At 45.8% G+C, this 19,032-nt stretch overlaps 1 protein-coding gene across 1 annotated transcript in view; it reads left to right on the top strand.

Annotated features, from left to right (window-relative positions):
• Positions 1 to 647: 647 nt before the first annotated feature.
• The window catches only part of CHRNA4 (cholinergic receptor nicotinic alpha 4 subunit), a gene marked incomplete at both ends in the record, with an annotated part of 21,522 nt that continues 3,137 nt past the window's right edge, over positions 648 to 19,032 (top strand). The window contains 5 exons of the mRNA XM_080628010.1: positions 648 to 708; positions 2,108 to 2,259; positions 5,435 to 5,479; positions 5,569 to 5,678; positions 14,582 to 15,962. Of these exons, the coding sequence (XP_080484136.1) occupies positions 648 to 708; positions 2,108 to 2,259; positions 5,435 to 5,479; positions 5,569 to 5,678; positions 14,582 to 15,962 (1,749 nt within the window). The remainder of the gene's footprint in view (positions 709 to 2,107; positions 2,260 to 5,434; positions 5,480 to 5,568; positions 5,679 to 14,581; positions 15,963 to 19,032) is intronic.

Raw genomic sequence — 19,032 nt, 5'->3', positions numbered from 1 at the left:
ATGGCCCCATATCCACCACCTCTGGCTGCCGCTGGCATCTGCATCTCCCCCTTCTTCTTTCTCATGCCCAAAGTTTTTCTCCCTGCAGCCTGTTTGCTGGAACACACAGATTCCCTCCTCCTCCTCCTCCTCCTCCTAAGCAGGAGGTGGGCAGGTCTGACTACATTAAATATACAAACATACTCCCTCTCTGCTCCACCAAGGGCTCACATCAGTGGTCCAGCAGCAGCAAAAGCTGAACGAAGGCTGCCCAAAGGGCTGGGGGGAAGGGTGAGCACAGCATCAGCAGCAACAAATAAACCCAGCAGCCAAACCAGCCTGTAGGAAAGGGGAGAGAAGCAAGCAGCATAGCCCAGGGAGGCTCTGCATTTCGGGTCTCTGCACAGGAGCTTCCTGCAGCCCTCTCGCTTCTCTCGCAAGTGTATGTGCAGCGTTGTCCCAGGGAAGAGCATCCTTCAGGAGGAAGAGCCGGAAATCAGTCAGAAAAGAGACACCAAACTGACCATCAGCTGTTATCCCTTCCCAGAAGCAGGTGAGAGGGAGGGAAAGGAAGGAGTTTAGGGGATGAAGCTGGATCCAGAGACTCCGAGAGGAAAAGTTGCCCTGACGGGAGACGCTGAGTACTAGAGCCTGTGCTTTGCTCCACAATGGGATTTCTCATGTTTAAAGGAAACCTCCTCCTCTTCCTCTGTGCCAGTGTCTTCCCTGGTAAGTTTAAGAAAGCTTTTCTACCCCTGCTCTGCTCCTTAGCTCTTTCATCCCTTATCCCTCTCAAAGGCATGCTGCAAAGACCGGTCCCTGTTAACATAGGATTTCCCCCCACTCCTGCCCCATCACTGCAGGTCCTCAAAATTCCAGCCTCTGCCGAGTGATGCTTTGTTTGTATTTTCTGCTCCTTGCATGGTTTGAAGGGGAAAGGGTTAAAGCCACGATCGGGAAGGGGACAGAAGAGAGGATACAGGCAGGGGCTCAGCATCCTTCTCCTTGCCTGGGTTTTTCTTCCCTGGGTAAAGTGTGTTAATGTGTCTCCGGGCTACAGCTCTGGCTGGGGAGAGCACAGCCAGCGCTCAGCTAATGCTTCCCTTTGTATAATCCAGGGCAGCTTAAGACTAAATAGGAGCCATATTCCATGAGGGATGCAAGGAGAGCCCCCGGCTCCTTGTCCCTGCTGTCCATGACAGAGGATGCATTTCCAGCCCCCTGCAAGAAGGGCAGCTTTAATCTTTAATAACCAACAGGCACCTCTGATGATTCCCGTAGTTGTACGTGCAGGGTCAGGGTTGCTCCTTGCAGCTTCCAACTTTCAAAGTTATTACTGAGGAAAACTGTGGTCTTGTTACCCAATGTGTGCTCTCTCCCATCCTCTTCCTTCACCCATCACTTTTGTGAAAGACCAGATACGCAGGTTAGTTTGAAGAGCCGAATTGTGTAAATCTGATCCCAAATCTCTATCTCCCAGCAGGAGGCTGTTTTTTTGCTTTTTGGCTCACCCTTCCAGCATCCCTCTTTCCCACTTGCAGACTTCAGTGCTAGAAACTTGCTGCAAAGTGGCTATAAAAATTAGACCAGATTCAGGGGAGGATGGCCCACGTAGTGTTTTTCAAATGATGTTACTGATGCCTTCACTTTCTTTAAACCAATCCGGGTTTGCAATAGAAACCCTATACTGGGAATTGGCCATGGTGGGTGAATAAGGTGAGAAATCATAGAATCCCAGCCTGGTTTGGGTTGGAAGGGACCTTAAAGCTCATCCAGCTCCAACCCCTGCCACGGGCAGGGACACCTTCCACTAGAGCAGCTTGCTCCAAGCCCATGTCCAACCTGGCCTTGAACACTGCCAGGGATGGGGCAGCCACAGCTTCTCTGGGCACCCTGTGCCAGTGCCTCAGCACCCTCACAGGGAAGAATTTTTCCTTCAAATGCATGGCAATGCATCCCCTGGGGTACAAGGGAAGCAAGTCATCAGGATGATGGGTTACCCCCTCACACACGTCCCCACTTACCCATCACTGGTGTTAGTGCAGGTTTCCCCCCCATAGAAAGCTCCAGCTACGCCAGTTGGAGCTGCGTGTGTTTCACACCACCATGCCCCATCCCTTCCCCACAGCCTTCGGACATGTGGAGACCCGGGCACACGCGGAGGAGCGTCTCCTGAAGAAGCTCTTCTCTGGTTATAACAAGTGGTCTCGCCCCGTCGCCAACATCTCAGACGTGGTCCTTGTCCGCTTTGGCTTGTCCATCGCCCAGCTCATCGATGTTGTAAGTGCAACCCAATTGTACAAGAAACAGCCAAAATTAAGGGGGTTAGGGCTCGAAGAGAGGCTCCTGTTGCATGTGAGTTTTACTGGCTGCTCCAGGGTTGGGTTGGAAAGAGTTGGGTTGGGTTGGGAAGAGTTTGGTCAGGTTGGGAAGCGTTATTGTGCAGACAGCTCTGCTGGAATGAGGGATGACTACCGTGAGTAGTCATCAAAGTGGATCCTATATTCCTTATTTACTGTAAGCAAAATCCCCAGTTCCTCATCAAAACCTGTGGGACTGATCACAGCAGAGCAGAGAAGCAACTGGTATAAATGCCAGAGAGTCCTGGCTGAGGAAACACCCCGAATAGCTGATTTGGAATTTGAGCTGTAATTGTTAACACCATTTTACACAAGCTAATAGAAACAGTGATTTATACATCTCTGGGTGGTAGCTTACCTGAAGAGCTTCCTGCAAATTAATGTTTTTGGGTTATTTTAACTAATCTGGCAGATATTAACATGAAAATAGCTTCTGAATGTTACACATGTGCAAGCTGCATGTGCTATGTGCAAACCAAAGCGGTTTACGCTGCAGACTGAAATGGTATTTACAGGATTACTCTATCACAGTGTGTTGGGGTCAAGTGTTGAATCCAAAGGAGATCCCTGCAGGGCTGCAGATGTTAAGCACATGCACAGGCTTTCTAGCTGGTGCAGATCTTGCTCCCAGATGCTTCTCTCCCCCATCCTTGCTTGCACGCAATACTCCCCAGGACAGTGTGTTTGTGTGGCAAAGTAAAAGGGGTGATAATGGAAAGTGTAATGCAACTTGGAGACATTCCTGGTGTGGGACAATCATAAGAAACAACTCCACAACGTTCTATATTTTGAGACAAGGGGTTCGAGATGCAGAGGACACAGAGCTGAGGTAGGGCAGGAGGTTGGAAATCAAAGCCATGGGTTGCTGGAGAGTTGCATCTCCTTGTGCACAAACCTTCAGCTTCCACCTTTGCAGCACTGAAATGGTCTCCATTCCCGTCCTCTCTCTTTCATCAGACTGAGAGATCCAGGGCTGTTTGCAGTTGCTAATGGTGAAGTTGTACGGTTCTCATCTGAATAATTGATGAGACTGAAGATGAGACATTAGTGACTGTGGAGGCAGGAGAGAGACTTTCCATTATGCTGCTGCTGGCCTGTGAGGATGCAGGATCGATATACCTGCTTCACAGTGCTTTCCCCAGCTTACTTAAGATGAATTAATCTAAGAGTCATGTCAATGGTGTCTAGCAAGCAGTGCTGGGCTGGGGCTGGTGGGTACGGAGCTCTCATCCCCTCCCACCCCAGTCTGAGTGGCTGGGGACTGATGACATCCCTTTGCTGTCTTTCCCCTTCCCGACAGTGGCACTGGTTTGCTGCAAAACCCATTGCAATTGTTAGACCCAGCATTTGGCTGTGAATGAAAGAAGTCTGGAAGAGAAATCAGAGCTGTATTCAAACCCCAGCTCCTGCTGGCAAAAACTGGGGCACAAAAGTCAATGTGGAGTCTGACATCCCTGTGTGTCCTTACCTCACCCTTCTGAGCGCAGATAAAAGTGGTACAGGATCAAGCATGTGTCTAGGAGCAGCCACTGAGAAACACATCTGGAATCCTATGCCTGTATCTCTCTGTGCTGTGTTCTCCTTGAGGAAAGAGGCCAGAGAGTGCAGCACTCCTGTTGGCTGCTGTCACCCGCTGTCCTCTGGGCTGGCTCCATGCAGGAGCAGTCAGCCGTGCAGCGCGCAGTCATTAGCACATTGCAAACCCCTTATGGGATAAACCCAGGGGGCCAGAGTCATGTTTTGCTTGGGTCAGGAGGATGGCACAGCCCTCACGTGTAGCAATAGGCAGGAGTTTCTGGTCTGCACCCAACAAGGGGAGAACATTCCAGTAAAGGGTAGCACCTGTGAGACTGGAATTCCCAGTGCTTTGAACTGCAAAGGGGGAAGAGAAGCAGATGTTCAGGGTTTGGTCCAGTCCAGGGCATGGTAGACTCATCCAATGACATTCCTCAACTCCCATCAACACCCAAGGATGTAGCTGGGTATTTCCCCTTTCTTTGTTGCTCATTTGATGGTTTTTTGTATTCCTTCCATGCGCTTCTGGTCCCTAACCCTGGATGAGGGTATCTCTGGTCAGGCTTTACACTTAGTGCCACAACAGCAGTGAGGGGGAGGCACATCTTCTGGCTTTTAATGTTCAGAATTAATCCTGAACTGCCATAAGAGCAAGGTTAATGATGAGCACTTTGCTTCCAAATGAGCCTTGTCAATTGAGCTGGTTTGGATGCCAACCAAAGAGAGATTGAAAAGAAACAAACAAGCAAACAAGCTCTGAGCTCTGGTGTGATGCTTAAATCAGACCAGCACTAGGCTTTGCCCCATGTCATTCATCTTAGTGATTTACAGAGGGGTTGTAACAAGCATGCAAGGCAAGCAGCAAGCAGCAATTAATTCTACTACAGTGCTGTCAGCATTATATTTGCCTTACATTATTTAGAAGTGTATATATATTCTACCTTTCCATACTAGTTGTATTTGAATTGGGAAAAACGTTACCAATTGACAGCATGGGTATAGACCAGGCTGTCCAGGGGTTATGTGTCAGCACAGTAGCTTGGGATTATTCAGAAAACCCAATCCATAGTGCTCTAAGTTGATGTATTTGTTAGACAGAGAAATGAGCTTCATGTTTCCAGAACTGTGTTCATAATGTTTCACTGTAGAAATGCTGAACACTCTTTGCAGATGAAGCTGAGCATTGTAATCCATGCATATGTGTGAGTAAGGATATACACATCCATCACTCCCATCCATTCAGTGCTTAGATCAAAGCCAAGTTGTGGAGCCTTTTCCTCTGCCTGGCCCCATAGTTCCAGGCTGAATCCATCAGCATCAAGGAAAATCCCAGTGAATTAAAGTCTGTCTGCTCAAAGGATTGCTTAGGTGCCGGCTCAGCTGTTCAGTGGCATCAGGCAGCTGTGCCCTGTCCTATGCTGAATGACAGAAACATCTGCTTTATATTTCCAAGGTGGAACTTACATCTATTGCAGAGGTGATTTATAATTACAGAAATGAAGTACAAGCAAGAGAAATGTAATGACTTCTTTGGGCTGCTCCATCTGCTTCTATAACCAATACCTGATCTTGCATTGCAGGATGAGAAAAACCAGATGATGACCACGAACGTGTGGGTGAAGCAGGTGGGTGCACCCAAATCTGTGCTTTCCCCTGCTCCTCTTCAGTTCTGCAGTCTGAATTTGCCAGCTTTGTAACTGCCTCATCTTTGCAGGAGTGGCACGACTACAAGCTACGCTGGGACCCCCAAGAGTATGAAAATGTCACCTCCATCCGAATCCCCTCCGAGTTGATCTGGAGGCCAGATATTGTCCTCTACAACAAGTGAGTGTCAAACACAGCCTTGCAGATTTCTCTGTTCATGGTGTTAAAGGTGCTTAGAATCATAGAATAGTTAGGGTTGGAAAGGACCTTAAGATCATCTGGTTCCAACCCCCCTGCCATGGGCAGGGACACCTCACACTAAACCATGCCACCCAAGGCTCTGTCCAACTTGGGCTTGAACACTGCCAAGGATGGAGCATTCACAGCCTCCCTGGGCAACCCATTCCAGTGCCTCAGCACCCTCACAGTAAAGAATTTCTTCCTTATATCCAATCTAAACTTCCCCTGTTTCAGTTTGAACCCGTTACCCCTTGTCCTGTCACTACAGTCCCTAATGAATAGTCCATCCCCAGCATCCCTATAGCCCCCCTTCAGATACTGGAAGGCTGCTATAAGGTCTCCACGCAGCCTTCTCTTCTCCAGGCTGAACAGCCCCAACTTTCCCAGCCTGTCTCCATATGGGAGGTGCTCCAGTCCCCTTCTTCTTAACTGCTTCTTGCAATTATTCCTCCTTATTTTGTTCTCCTTGGTTGAATGCTCATAACACATGTCCTTGATGTGCCTTAAATGACATGACTAACATTTACCACAAGGACTTTGTTCTCCTAATGATCCTTCCTCTGATCAGTGAGTTTTGTTGAGGGATGCCAGGTATTGTTCTCTCTTCACATGTCAGATACACAATTAAGCTGGATTTGAGCTTTCAGTACTCTTCAATTTCATTTCGCCGAGGAGCTCTCCCCTAATTCATCACCATCAACTAGAAAAGCCAATTACTGAGCATGGGTTTAAATATGGAAAATATGCTGGACCATGTCAGGCTTGTGTATGTACAAGTGCAAGTTTCAGGTCAGCCCAATACCACTCTAGAATTAGTCTTAAGAAGATATTTGTTCCTGATTCCAAATAATTGAAACCTGTCTCTTGTATGGACACTTCCTAAAGACCAGGGGGTTGTTTTCTTGCTTTACTTTGGAACCCGTTGATATTCTTAGAAAGACTGTCCAAGTGCCAAGACTGTTTTCTCCTCTGCTTATCGCACCACAGCTCTCCAGTCTCATAGGACGTAGCACATCCCAGTCTCCCTCCCCAGCATAGGCTCCAGAGAAAACACTTGCTGCCAGCATCAAACAAAACCATCTTTGTATGTAGTTAACACTCAGAGAAAACTCTCACAACAGAAGCCAGGCTCATTTTTAATACATGGTTGCCTGGTTCTAGTTTGATAGGAATTTGCTTTTGGTTTGAAAAGAAATATATATAGCTGAAGGAGGAATCTGTCCAGGGGACTGCGAGCTTTGGAGACCATGGAAAATGTTACCTTTCCCATTAGCTTGTCTCTGATCCTCAGAGGTGGGGAGTGATTGCAAACCTCTTGGAAATCACTGCATCCTCACACAGCACCTTTCAGAGATTAGACCGGAGGAAATGACTAATTCGTAGGCACTTGGACCTTGCTGAACTGCAGGGACACACTCTGAGCATAAATATTGCATTACAAGTGCCTCACATTGCAGCCAAGAAAGGTGTTCACAGCTTCCACTGCATCTGCTCCCTTGGCTCACTGTGCTCACCACAGTTCATAAGCATGGTGCATGCACTATAGAAGACCTCAGTATCCTTTGTGCTCAGGACATTTTGAGACTTTATGCTGAAAGCAGCCCCAAAAGGTCAATGGCATCCATTGGCTTCTGCTTCTTGCATGTTCTGCCCCTCTGCTGTCCTAGTTCACTGCTGCTGTCAGTGGTTACTGCAGGGACTTCAGGGAACATCTGCCCATCTGCTGGCCACAGCAGCTATCCCAGAATGTCATCCTCTTCTTGGGTAGGAGTCTTCCAGCCTTGCGCATGTTGTTGCTTGACTCAGTCTGACTTGCAGGAAGGTATGACAGATAGTGGGTCTATCTGTACTAGTGACCCACTACCATGCAGGAAGATGTAGTCCCCGCCTACCTAAATCCAAGCTACTCCTCTTCCTTCATCCATATTTACCATTAATAATCATGCATTCCTCTGCTGGTTGTCATGAGTTTATCATGCATTTTTAATTGCTTGCTTTATCCATCAATTAAACATGGACATAGGCGCCAACCATTAGCCAGTCACTAATGGTTTTCCATTAATTCTATACCCCTTTACAGCTATATTTGCACATGCTCTTTCATGTAGCCCTATGTAAACTGCTTTCTGCCCTGTTATATACTTCTCTCTTCTACCTAACTTCCTACAAAATACATCTGAAAGCTCTTCTGCATGGTAGCTCCTCAACAGAATAACCAGACAGTGTCTCTCCTTGTGGACATCTCAGCTAGAAATGTTTCAGAAAGAAAGGCTTTGCAAAGATAACGACTAGTCATGGGTATGCTAACAAGGATTCTGTCTCATATTTTATATATATATACACTATTATTTATATATATATTATTTGGAGGGAACTTAAAGTAGACACTCATAACTCTGGGTCCCTAAGACCAAGAGAATGTGTGCAGAGAACTTGGTGGAAGAAACAGAGCTGCCACGCTGGCTTTTTGCACCATTCAGGCTTTTTAACGTGAGCTACTTATTGCTTGTCACATGCTCTGGCACAAGTATGGTGTCTCTGTTTGGGATGGTATCGTCTGGGAAAGAGACTCTCTGGGCAAGAGATTATACAGATGCCGCTTCTGTTTTCATCTTGGGGTATATATAGAAATAGTGAAATTTAATTTGATCTGAGATTTACATCTTTAAGGAAACCTAACCCCTTGCTGTGAGGCTGTTCTTATATCTAAGCTTATTATTGTCAAAACCTTCCATTTATCCACTCTAGAGGCCCAAATTAAATCAGTAAACTCAGCTGGTTTGACCTACCGAGTATATGTAGTCGTCAACATTCATAAGGAATCTAAACCCAAATTAATATCCTACAGGGAAATTAATATGCTGTTGAATTTTCAGGCTCGATAAGTTCCAAGACTCTGTAAATAGTTTCTACTTGATATGACAAAACACATATAGCAGAGGAATATGAGTTCATAGTGAAGCGACAGAGCCTTTTCTTTGCCAAGAAGGCTGGCTGTTCCTTGTGTGAGGCTGTAGATACCACCAAATCACTTATACATGAATTATCTAATCTTCTGCATTCACTTATTTTCCTATTCATGAATGGACTTTAAGCACATTTTCATTTTTCTTCGTATATTTAGAGTAAAAAATAATATACATATATATATATATCGGTTATTAAGGAGATAAGCCTTTGGGGCTATATTGGTTTTTTTTCTGCTTCTGCACTACTGTGTTGAGCTTTTGGACCAGGTATAACACAGAAACTCCGGAGGAGAAACTCCTGAAACCTCAGCTTTGCAGCCAGGTGTTCCAGTAGCTAAAGACTGCCCAAAGGAATGCAGGACCATGTCCTTGAGCCTGATGGATGGGCAGCGAATGTGAAATGTGAGCTTCCCTGGTTGGTTTTCAACTGGATATTCATGATGGCATCATAGTATTTGTCTTCTCAAGCCTGATGATTGTAAAACCTGAGAAGAAAACCTACTGGGGACATTCAGACTTCAACATCTATGTTTTCCTCTGTATTCTCTGGTGTTAGCGGTTCCCTGCCTTAGACCCCATGGTCACAAAACCAACCCCAACCAAGAATAAAAGACAAAGTCATACATGAATGCAATTCAAATACAAATGTCTGCAGTTAGGAGTAGGAAATATCTTGAGGAGCTCACCCTGTGCTAATATGGGCGCAAAGGATTACTGGTCTGGGTTTGAAGATCATCGCTTGATGAGAAAGTTCTTTTGAACTACACTATAGTGACTTGTTCTTTTGAGCTATATACTATGATGGTTGTAACCAGTGAGATTTATGGAGTAATGATGTTTTCCTGACTCATACCAAAGCTCTTTGCAGGAGAAATACCAAAAGATGCCCCAGTCTAACCTTTGAAATATTGGACTCATTCTTGACATTTTTCTTTGTGTGTATGTGTGTACTTGCTCAGATCTTGTCATTTTGCGCCAGATTGTGTTTAGAATAGTCTCATAATCATTACTTCACACTTTAGCTTTCCTGATTCCTCTGGGAGTTTAAATGACTGTTTCTAGAGAGGAATTTCAGTTCTAGATCACTTTGAGGTTTGCTGCCAAGCTTTATCCAGTAATACAGGTCTTGATAGGAAGAAATCTGTAAGAGGGATCTCTCTTATGGGCTGTTGCTGTGTTAGCATCCAAGGACTTCTCCTGCTGTTATGCTAAGGACAAAGCTAGAGTTTTGCCTCCAAAGTGCTCATGAGGATGCTTGGCAAAGGGAAGAATTGAATTAGAAGCCTTGTGCTTGTTTCTTCTGTCTAGCACATTTCTGAGACCAATGCTTGTTTTACTGCAGAACAACCAAAATATCAGTTACCACCAAGTTCTTAACATAGAGGTACACATCAGTTCACAGACACTTCCATCTGTCTACCCAAGATGTTTCATACCCAAGTTGCCAAGACCTCGATGCTATTTAAAACCCAAGTGGACAAGGTCCTGATCCTCTTGTAGCTGACCCTGCTCTGAGCAGGGGCTTCGGAGCAGACAGTCTCCATATCTGTGCATTTGTAGTTATCATTTTGGTAGCACAAAACAATAGTTAAACATTCTCTGGTTTGCCTTTAGGGAGTACTTTAATCTGACCATTATAAGAGCATCTCTTTAACGTGTACCATAAGGGTGCAGGGTACATTCTTAAAAGGGGTCTTGAAACTGCAGTTTTTCTTGGTTCCTGATCTTTGATGAAAAATACTTTAAATGAGGACATTCTAGTGATATCCATATATGCATAGAGCTAATTTCCAGGCTTTTAAAGCTCTGTTTGGATTGAAATTGTATCATCAGAAGTGAAAATAAATGGGTGTCTCATTTACATGCATGTTGAAAACATTCAATTTTGTGAGATGATCTATCTCCCAACTGCAGGGAAAATAGGCACTGGAAAAGGAAAAAGGAAAGTCTCCCATCAGCAGACGGGATGCAGGTTGATGGCTGCCAGTAAAACAATGCCATTCTGGAACCGTATAAACTCAGACGGTTTTAGAAGAGCAGCCTTTATTCTCAAAATGAGAAATCAAAGGCTGCAGAACAACAGCAGTGCTATTTCCTTAGCAAAAACTAAGCGGCTGTCTTCTCTCTGTATTGGTGTGCACTGTTGTGTTTGACATGAAGATGTAAAAGCTCCATTACTGACACATTTCAGAGCTGTGAGGTCAGGTTAATCAGGAGAGCCTCACTATCTTCCTTCTCAGCTTCTTCTTGGTATGTTTATACCTTGCACTTGCTCCTTCCAAATGGTTTCTCATGACAACTGTCACAACACAGTGATGTAGATTCAATGAGGTGAAAATGTGTTGCCGCTATAAAGGAATGACTGCAGATATTTGCCAGCCCTTTACATCAGATCTCCCACCTTCCTGTCTAAAGGAATAGTCTCATTACACAGTCAGGGCTGTCAGCACATGGGTTTTTTCCCACAGCAAAGACAACAGGGTTTCTCCAATCTCCTACCTGCACACTTCCATTGCAGGGGGTTGTTTCACCTTCATCCGTTGGGGAAAGGCTTTGGAAGATTGTCAACAGGCAGGTGAACTTGTTTCCTCCTTTCATCACATCAAGAGGGGCAGAATGAAAGCTTTATCTGTGATTAAAGCATCTCTCTAGGTTCATCAGCAGAATGCCAGCTTCCAATCCAGTAAACATATGCTTGAAGGTCCAGTGTGGGTGGTAAGGTTTGGGAGGGAGGCAAAAATACATGTATTAAAGAAGGGTTAAGATAACTATAAACACTACCTTTATATATATATAGCTGGCTTGGATACAGGTTATGTACAACAGCATGGCTAACTTAGCCTGCTTACTAATTGCTTAAATATCTTTACATTGAACTTCAATGAGAAGTTTAAACATGCTCAGTAAAGTCAAGGCAGGGATTGCTTCACAGCCCTGTTAGGTTGGTAAGGGGAAAGCAGGAGGATCCCAGGGTGTTTTATGGCTCCTCAGAGTCATTGTCTGACTCTCAGAGACAAGGAGCTATTCTGCTGCTGGTTTCAATCCTGCCATGGCACTGCAGGCAAAAGGCAGCTTGGAAGGCAGTGCCAGTGTTATTTGTAATAAGGTGTGAGCTGGAGGACCCAGGATGAGGCTGGGTTTGTGGGGCAAGCAATTAAAAACTATCGTCTTCCTCGTTAAACCAGCAGATCATTTATGGAAATAATTGGAACACTGCTCATACACACACAGAGCATCCCACTGGCTCCATCTACGCTTGCAGGAGAGAGGTGTGTGGCTGGTCATGCAGAGCCTGAAAAGCTGCCAGACAAGACATTACAGGGAATGAAGCACCATCCATGAATTATTATTGTTCCTGGATGAATTTTAACCAGAGTTTCATGCCCTTTTCCAACAGTTTCAAAACGAAAACCACACACCTCTGCTGTTTATCCTGCTCCACCTAAGAGGGGAAACACTAATGGATGCTCATTATCCCTTTTCTGGAATATGAGTCTAATTCTAAGCATATTGCTCTATTACTGAACAATTTAATCATGGCTCAAAAATGGTATTAAATGTAGAATTGGATTCCAGATTCCTATTGAGATTTAGAAAGAAATCCACTGAGAACAGCAAACACGGGACTGTCACTTGCTGTGCATGTTTCATGTCTCAGACTGGCTTTACAGTGCAGGCAAAACCCAGGAGAAAAGGAAAGCTGATTTTTATCCAAAGCAAGTGGTCCCAGAGTGTAAATTAGATTTAAGAAAGAGGTAAGAGAGGAGATGGATCGATGATGGTATGGGCATTGCTTGGTTTTATTTGCATCAGAGTAAAATACAGTGGTGGTTCTGCCTTCATCCCTTTGAGAGAGCAGGCTGGGTTTGTTCATATTTTTAGCTTTCTTGTCTAAAACCAAAAAAGACATTTTAAAGCTTTAGAAAAAGTCCAGTTCAGAGGCCAAAAAGCCCCAGGTCCCTTTGTGTTCTTTTCTTTTTCCAAAATCTGCTGCAAAGAACAAAGAATTCCATTATAGAAATAAAGGAGAATTTAGTAAAAACCTGGTTTTCAACTCCATCGTAATTCTGAGTTTATTTAATGAACAGTACTACACCAGTCCCACTGGAAGCCAGTGCGGTCGTGGACTAAGGCGGATGCTTTGCTGGGCAAGAGGAAATGTCAGAAAGGCTTTTTCCCCCCTCCATTTTGCATCTGAATTAATGGAGGGTCACCAGGGAGGTTCCTTTGCCTTCTGCAGCTTGAGGGACCCCACCAGGTCATCTCCATGCTGGTGGCGAGGAAGAAGAAGTTGTGACCCCCGTGTACCCCGTCACTGTGCGGCTGCTGTCAGGGCACATCTGAGCACTGAAGCAGCAAAGCAGGACCAAGGGAGTTTGCTGACTGCTGGGATGGCGGCTGCAGGCTGGACGGGTTCCAGCCGGGAGGGCTGGGCACAGCAGAGAGCTTTCTATCTATATCAGCCTGAATAATTCATCTCAAGTTCTGAGCAGAAGCTCTCCCTCCCCTGCTCAGCTTCCTCTTCGTTTAGCAGCGTTGCTGTTTGTGACTCGGCATCAGACAACAGGCTGCTTCCTCCGTATCCCCAAGCTCTGCTTGAATGGGTGTGTAAGATGGTCTCCAATTCCCTCCCTTGCTTTTTGGATGCTCTTTCCTCTATTCCCATAGCTAAACTTGAGGACATTGCTCTACAAACAGATTCCAACTGGTTTTTTTTTGGTTGGGATTTCAACCTTGCAGATATTTGCTCATGATGACAAAAACAGGTGCTTTATCCAGACCTCACTCACATTTTAAGTCTCCTTGAACCCAGGTGTTTGATACAGGCTGTGACTGTCCAAGGGTTCAGCATCCTCCTTCTACAAGTAGAAATCAAGGGAGGACAAGTGGCAGGTTCCATGTTGAATGTGCAGTAGCAGAGATGGGTGTGAGGAAGGAGCAGAGCTGTGACTGGTGATGCTGAGGCAGGTGGAGGACAAAGCTGTCTCCAGGGCTGGGGAATCCCATTCCCAGAGTTTCTCAGTCTCCTTCCTTTACCCAACACTATTACAGTTCAAGTATAGCATTCCTTGGTGGTCTTTCTTTCCCCAAGTCCCTAGTGCACTTGCCTCTTCTGTTGCCTTTCTTGATCTCCTTCACTTATATCCTGATAGCCACAGTGAGCTGGAAGCAGTCGGTGTCATGTGTGTGTGGCACCGTGGTGTGGGAAATCAGTGCACCGATCAGCTGAGAAAAGCAGGTACAAACAGATAAACAAAGCTGTTTATGTGTTAGCTTTCCCACTGCCTGGAAAATGGCTTTCTGATATAAAATCCTGAGTTGTTACCCGTTTATCTTATACCAGCACACAGACCCCACCTGAGAGTCGCTGTAAGAAGACACCATAAAAGACAGCTCTCTTCCTGCCTGGGAAATCAAGAGATTAACTTTCATTATTCCCATTAATAGGATGCTCTTGCTGTTTTCCATGTAAGACACTGGATGATTATCCAGCACTGTTTCATTTAGAGCAGCTGTCACAATTAATCCTGCAGAGCCTGCAGCCACACCACCTGATAGTGGTTCCTCCCTCCTCTCCAAAGCAAACTCAACCCTTTCCAGGCATTTATTGGATACCTTTGAGGAAAACTTGTGTACATTCACCTCAAGGACCTGACTTCCTCAGTGTGGGAGCTGACATTGGCATGTAATGGCATAAGCCAGCAGAGTTCAAAACCCACTGCATGGAGCAGATGGATCCAGTGTTGGTACATGATGGGACTTCTGCATCCCTAGGGTGCCACAAGTGTGTATACAGAAACATCCTGTTTCTTTAACAGAGTTGACTTGTCCAAGAGAAGCTTTAGTCTTTTTCTATCTTCTATCTCTCCCCAGTGCTGATGGTGACTTTGCAGTTACCCACCTGACCAAGGCCCACCTCTTCTATGATGGGAGAATAAAGTGGATGCCTCCTGCTATCTATAAGAGCTCCTGCAGCATCGATGTTACCTTCTTCCCCTTTGACCAGCAAAACTGCACGATGAAGTTTGGCTCCTGGACCTATGACAAAGCCAAGATAGACCTGGTGAGCATGCACAGTCATGTGGACCAGCTGGACTACTGGGAGAGTGGGGAGTGGGTCATCATCAATGCTGTGGGCAATTACAACAGCAAGAAATATGAATGCTGCACAGAGATCTACCCTGACATAACTTATTCCTTCATTATCCGGAGGCTGCCACTGTTCTACACAATCAATCTGATCATCCCCTGCCTGCTGATCTCCTGCCTGACTGTCCTGGTCTTCTACCTGCCGTCTGAGTGTGGAGAGAAGATAACCTTGTGCATCTCTGTGCTGCTGTCCCTCACTGTGTTCCTGCTGCTCATCACGGAGATCATCCCATCTACGTCCTTGGTCATCCCTCTGATTGGAGAGTATCTTCTCTTCACCATGATATTTGTTACTTTGTCTATCATCATCACGGTCTTTGTGCTCAACGTGCACCATCGCTCCCCACGCACCCACACGATGCCTGACTGGGTGAGAAGGATCTTCCTTGACATAGTCCCACGCCTCCTCTTCATGAAACGCCCTTCCACAGTGAAAGACAATTGCAAGAAGCTCATTGAATCCATGCACAAAATAACCAACACACCAAGGCTTTGGTCAGAGATCGACGTAGAACCCAACTTCACTACCTCATCTTCCCCCAGCCCTCAGAGTAATGAGCCATCACCCACTTCTTCCTTCTGTGCCCACCTGGAGGAGCCAGCCAAGCCTCAGCCTATGTGCAAGTCCCCTTCTGGGCAGTACTCTGTGCTGCACCCAGAGGCTGTACAGGTGACCTGCTCCTCCCCACAACCCTCTTGCCACCCCTTGAGTGACACCCAGACCACGTCCGTCTTGAAAGGCAGATCACTGAGTGTTCAGCAGATGTACAGCCCCAATAAGGCAGAGGAAGGGAGCATCCGATGTAGGTCCCGGAGCATCCAGTACTGCTACCTGCAAGAGGACTCTTCCCAGACCAATGGCCAATCCACTGCCTCTCCAGCATCCCAACGGTGCCACCTAAATGAAGAGAAGCCCCATCACAAGCCCCCTCAGTGCAAGTGTAAATGCAAAAAGAATGAGGCTGCTGGTACATCAGCTCAAGGAAGCAAGACTCACAGCGCCAAAGAGCAGCACCTTTTGTTGATGTCCCCAGCCCTGAAGCTGGCAGTGGAAGGGGTTCACTACATTGCAGACCACCTGCGAGCAGAAGATGCGGATTTCTCAGTGAGTATGATTAAATATGGTTAGATATAAGGAAGAAGTTCTTCCCTGTGAGGGTGGTGAGGCACTGGGACAGGTTGTTCCGTCCCTGGCAGCATTCAAGGCCAGGTTGGATGGGGCTTGGAGCAATCTGGTCTAGTAGAAGTCAACCCTGCCCATGGCAGGGGGCTGGAACTGGATGATCTTAAGGTCCTTTCCAACCCAAACCATTTTATGATTCTATGCTGACTTAGCCTGCTTTCCTTGGGTAAGTCAAAAATTACCTGCCAAGGAAGCCCCGTCAGACCTGGGGCTCTACAAAGAGTATACTTCCTGATGCAGGCTCAGCCATACCTGATATTGTGGCTTTTGAACCCACTGGGCACAATAAGCACAGTTGGAGAGTTTGTCCTTGCGGTCTTGGCAAGCACATGGGGCAGGAGGGTTGCAGACTGTGCTCAAGGCTGCTCTAGAACAATAGGGTTTTCCAGCAGAAGATAGGAGTAAAGTTGTTGTTTGGTAGGAAGGAAGCAGCTATGATTGAAAGCGAGACCTATAAAGCAGTCATCTAGGGTGGGAATGCAGCAGATTTACTCTTTACAGAGAAGCCTCTGGCAGATGGGGAGTTCACACTCTGTTTTTCATTAAGCATTGACTCTGGTTACTGAGCCTAGGGAAGAAAATGCCCAAAATAGGATGTGAGAAGCATGTAGTAGCAGAGGACATTGCAGGGTATGTTTAGCTCTGTGTGATGTCATTCCTCATTAGTGGACTTCCGCTGGAGCAGTTGGCTCTGTATGGGAAGGTAGGTGGACAGACAAATTTCACACTTACTCCGGGAAGGGGGGTAAATACGGCTACTAACAGAGAAGGAAAATAGAGGCTGAAAGGATTTCTTTTCATGGACTTGGTGATGCATGCACAAATACCACATCCTTTCACACCTCCCCTGTAATACTATGGATACGGTGTGCTAGCTAATGATGGCCGTAAAGAAGGCAGCCTCAAAATAACCTGAAGTTTGTGTTCTTTCCAAAGAAAAGCCTAATGCAGCTTTTCCTAGAGGGATCTATCAGCAAAGGGTACTTTTTCAGCTGTGCTTAGTTTGATTTTCTCAAGATTCAGAGTCAGTGCAAGTCACAGAGCTTTTATGCAGGCTTCCTGGGCATGAAGAGTGTCTTTCTATTTGCATTTTTCACAGCACTGAGCACTTAGCAGCAGCAACAAAAGATTGAGTGCTACTGTCCATTTATATACTTTTTGGTATACAGTTGGAGAGGCCTCTGTCCTTTAATGTATTTCACTTCACAACATCCCTTTGAGGAAGTAACTGGTTCTTCCTCATGTTGAGGAGGGACAGCCAAAATACAGAGACGAGGTGACCTGTTCAAGGTCCTAGCACAAACCTATGGCAGGATGGGCTGGGAATCCACATCTTCATCAGCTGATAGCCCAGCATTCTCTGCTAAAGCACTTCACAAGCACATTAGGACTGCAGGAATTAAACTCTACTCTCTCCTCCTAGCAATAATCACAAGTAAAGCCATGAGAAGTCAGTTGATTTTTACTCATTTATTTCCCCATGGTGCAAATGGAAGAGTATTGCACCAATAATACTTCCCATTTCAACTGATTCTCTTTAAGCAAAGCTTGTTGATATCATCAAGAGTCATTGAATATCTTGGGTTCTTTCCTTTTAATCCATGATTGCAATTTTCTTTAAAATGAAAGCAGTCTTCAGAAGCCACGAATTTTCTTCTTATACCTTCCATTACTCTCGCCTCTTGAAATGAAGCCATTATCCTGAAGAGAAAGCTATTTACAGCACTGAACATCAAAAGCAAAAGAAAAGGAGCTGTTTTGAGAGCTCTGACCAAACTCTTACTCCTGCCAGCCCAACCTGTAAGCAAAGGCTGGGCTGGCAAAGGCACCAGGAAAGCATCCAGCAGTGAGCAGGAAGGGTCACCCTGATGCACCAGGCTCCTCAGGGAGAGCCTGCAGACCTGCCCACAGGTTTCTGCTCTCTCACAGTAGTTGTGGTAGGCACAGTGGGCACAAGTTGGGTTTTCAGACTTGGGACCCCACTTTGAGGCGAAGTTATTTTGTTTTCCCAGATCCAAGTGGGAAAGGGCGTTTTTTCAGCAGGCGGAAATGACAAAGAAGCAGGAAACACAATGATCTGGAATTTAAATTTACTGCAAGGAGCAGAACGGACCTAATAAAATGAGAACTTATTGGGGAAAATATAAACCAGCGCTCGGAAATGTGCTTTCATCTTAACATCAAATTGTGGCATTTCTTCATGGAAGCCTTCAACAAAGCTATCAGCAGGCACCTCTGATGCAGCTGCAGCCCTGAGACACAGCTCGCTGTCTCTTGGGTAATGTTTTCAGAGCCATGCACCTTCCCCGAATGACAAGAGAGCTTCTTTTGAAGTTCCATTGCCACAGGGGCAGTGCTTCTAAATTAAAAGTAAATAGCTCATTTAATGAAGCGCTTCAGCAAAGGGAAACTGGGCAATGCAAGAGGCAGTTGTTTGTTACAAAAAGATATCTGCAAACAAATGCCAGCACAATGGTACACAGGGGAAAATGCAAGACCAGATTGTCCCGGCAAATGATAGAAATGCCATTAGTAATTAATTACAGACTGAGAAGCAAAAACAAGTTGCATGTCTCACATTAGCCACAATAACCAAACACCAACAGCATGGTCTGGAAAGATGCCTGTGTGCATCTCTGACTAATAAGAAGACTTTGGGGTTGGCTTAAAAATAACATGGAGAGAAATATAGCTGAGGGGGAGGAAATATGGGATAATCTCACTGGTTTATTTTTAACAAAGCACAATAAAACCCCTTGGGACTGCTCTAATCTGTGTTATAGACTCTAGGTCCTGGGGATCGGATGTCACCTCAGCCCTCCACTCAAATGAAGGGGCAGGATGCTCTGTTCCCACTGCTCAGCCCTGCAAGGAGCTGGCCCAGGGAAAAGCAGCAGATTCCTTCACTTTTGGGGAGTTCAGGGTGGGGGGAATCAGCTGGTTCCTGCCCCTGATCCTTTCCCAAATATAGTTTTGAGTGAGCTTCTTATAA

The sequence above is a fragment of the Psittacula echo genome, assembly GCF_963264785.1.
Source record: "Psittacula echo genome assembly, chromosome: 12".
NCBI lineage: Eukaryota > Metazoa > Chordata > Aves > Psittaciformes > Psittacidae > Psittacula > Psittacula echo.
The sequence above is the reverse complement of the archived record's forward strand: the minus strand, read 5'-3'. Positions and strand labels throughout refer to the sequence as shown.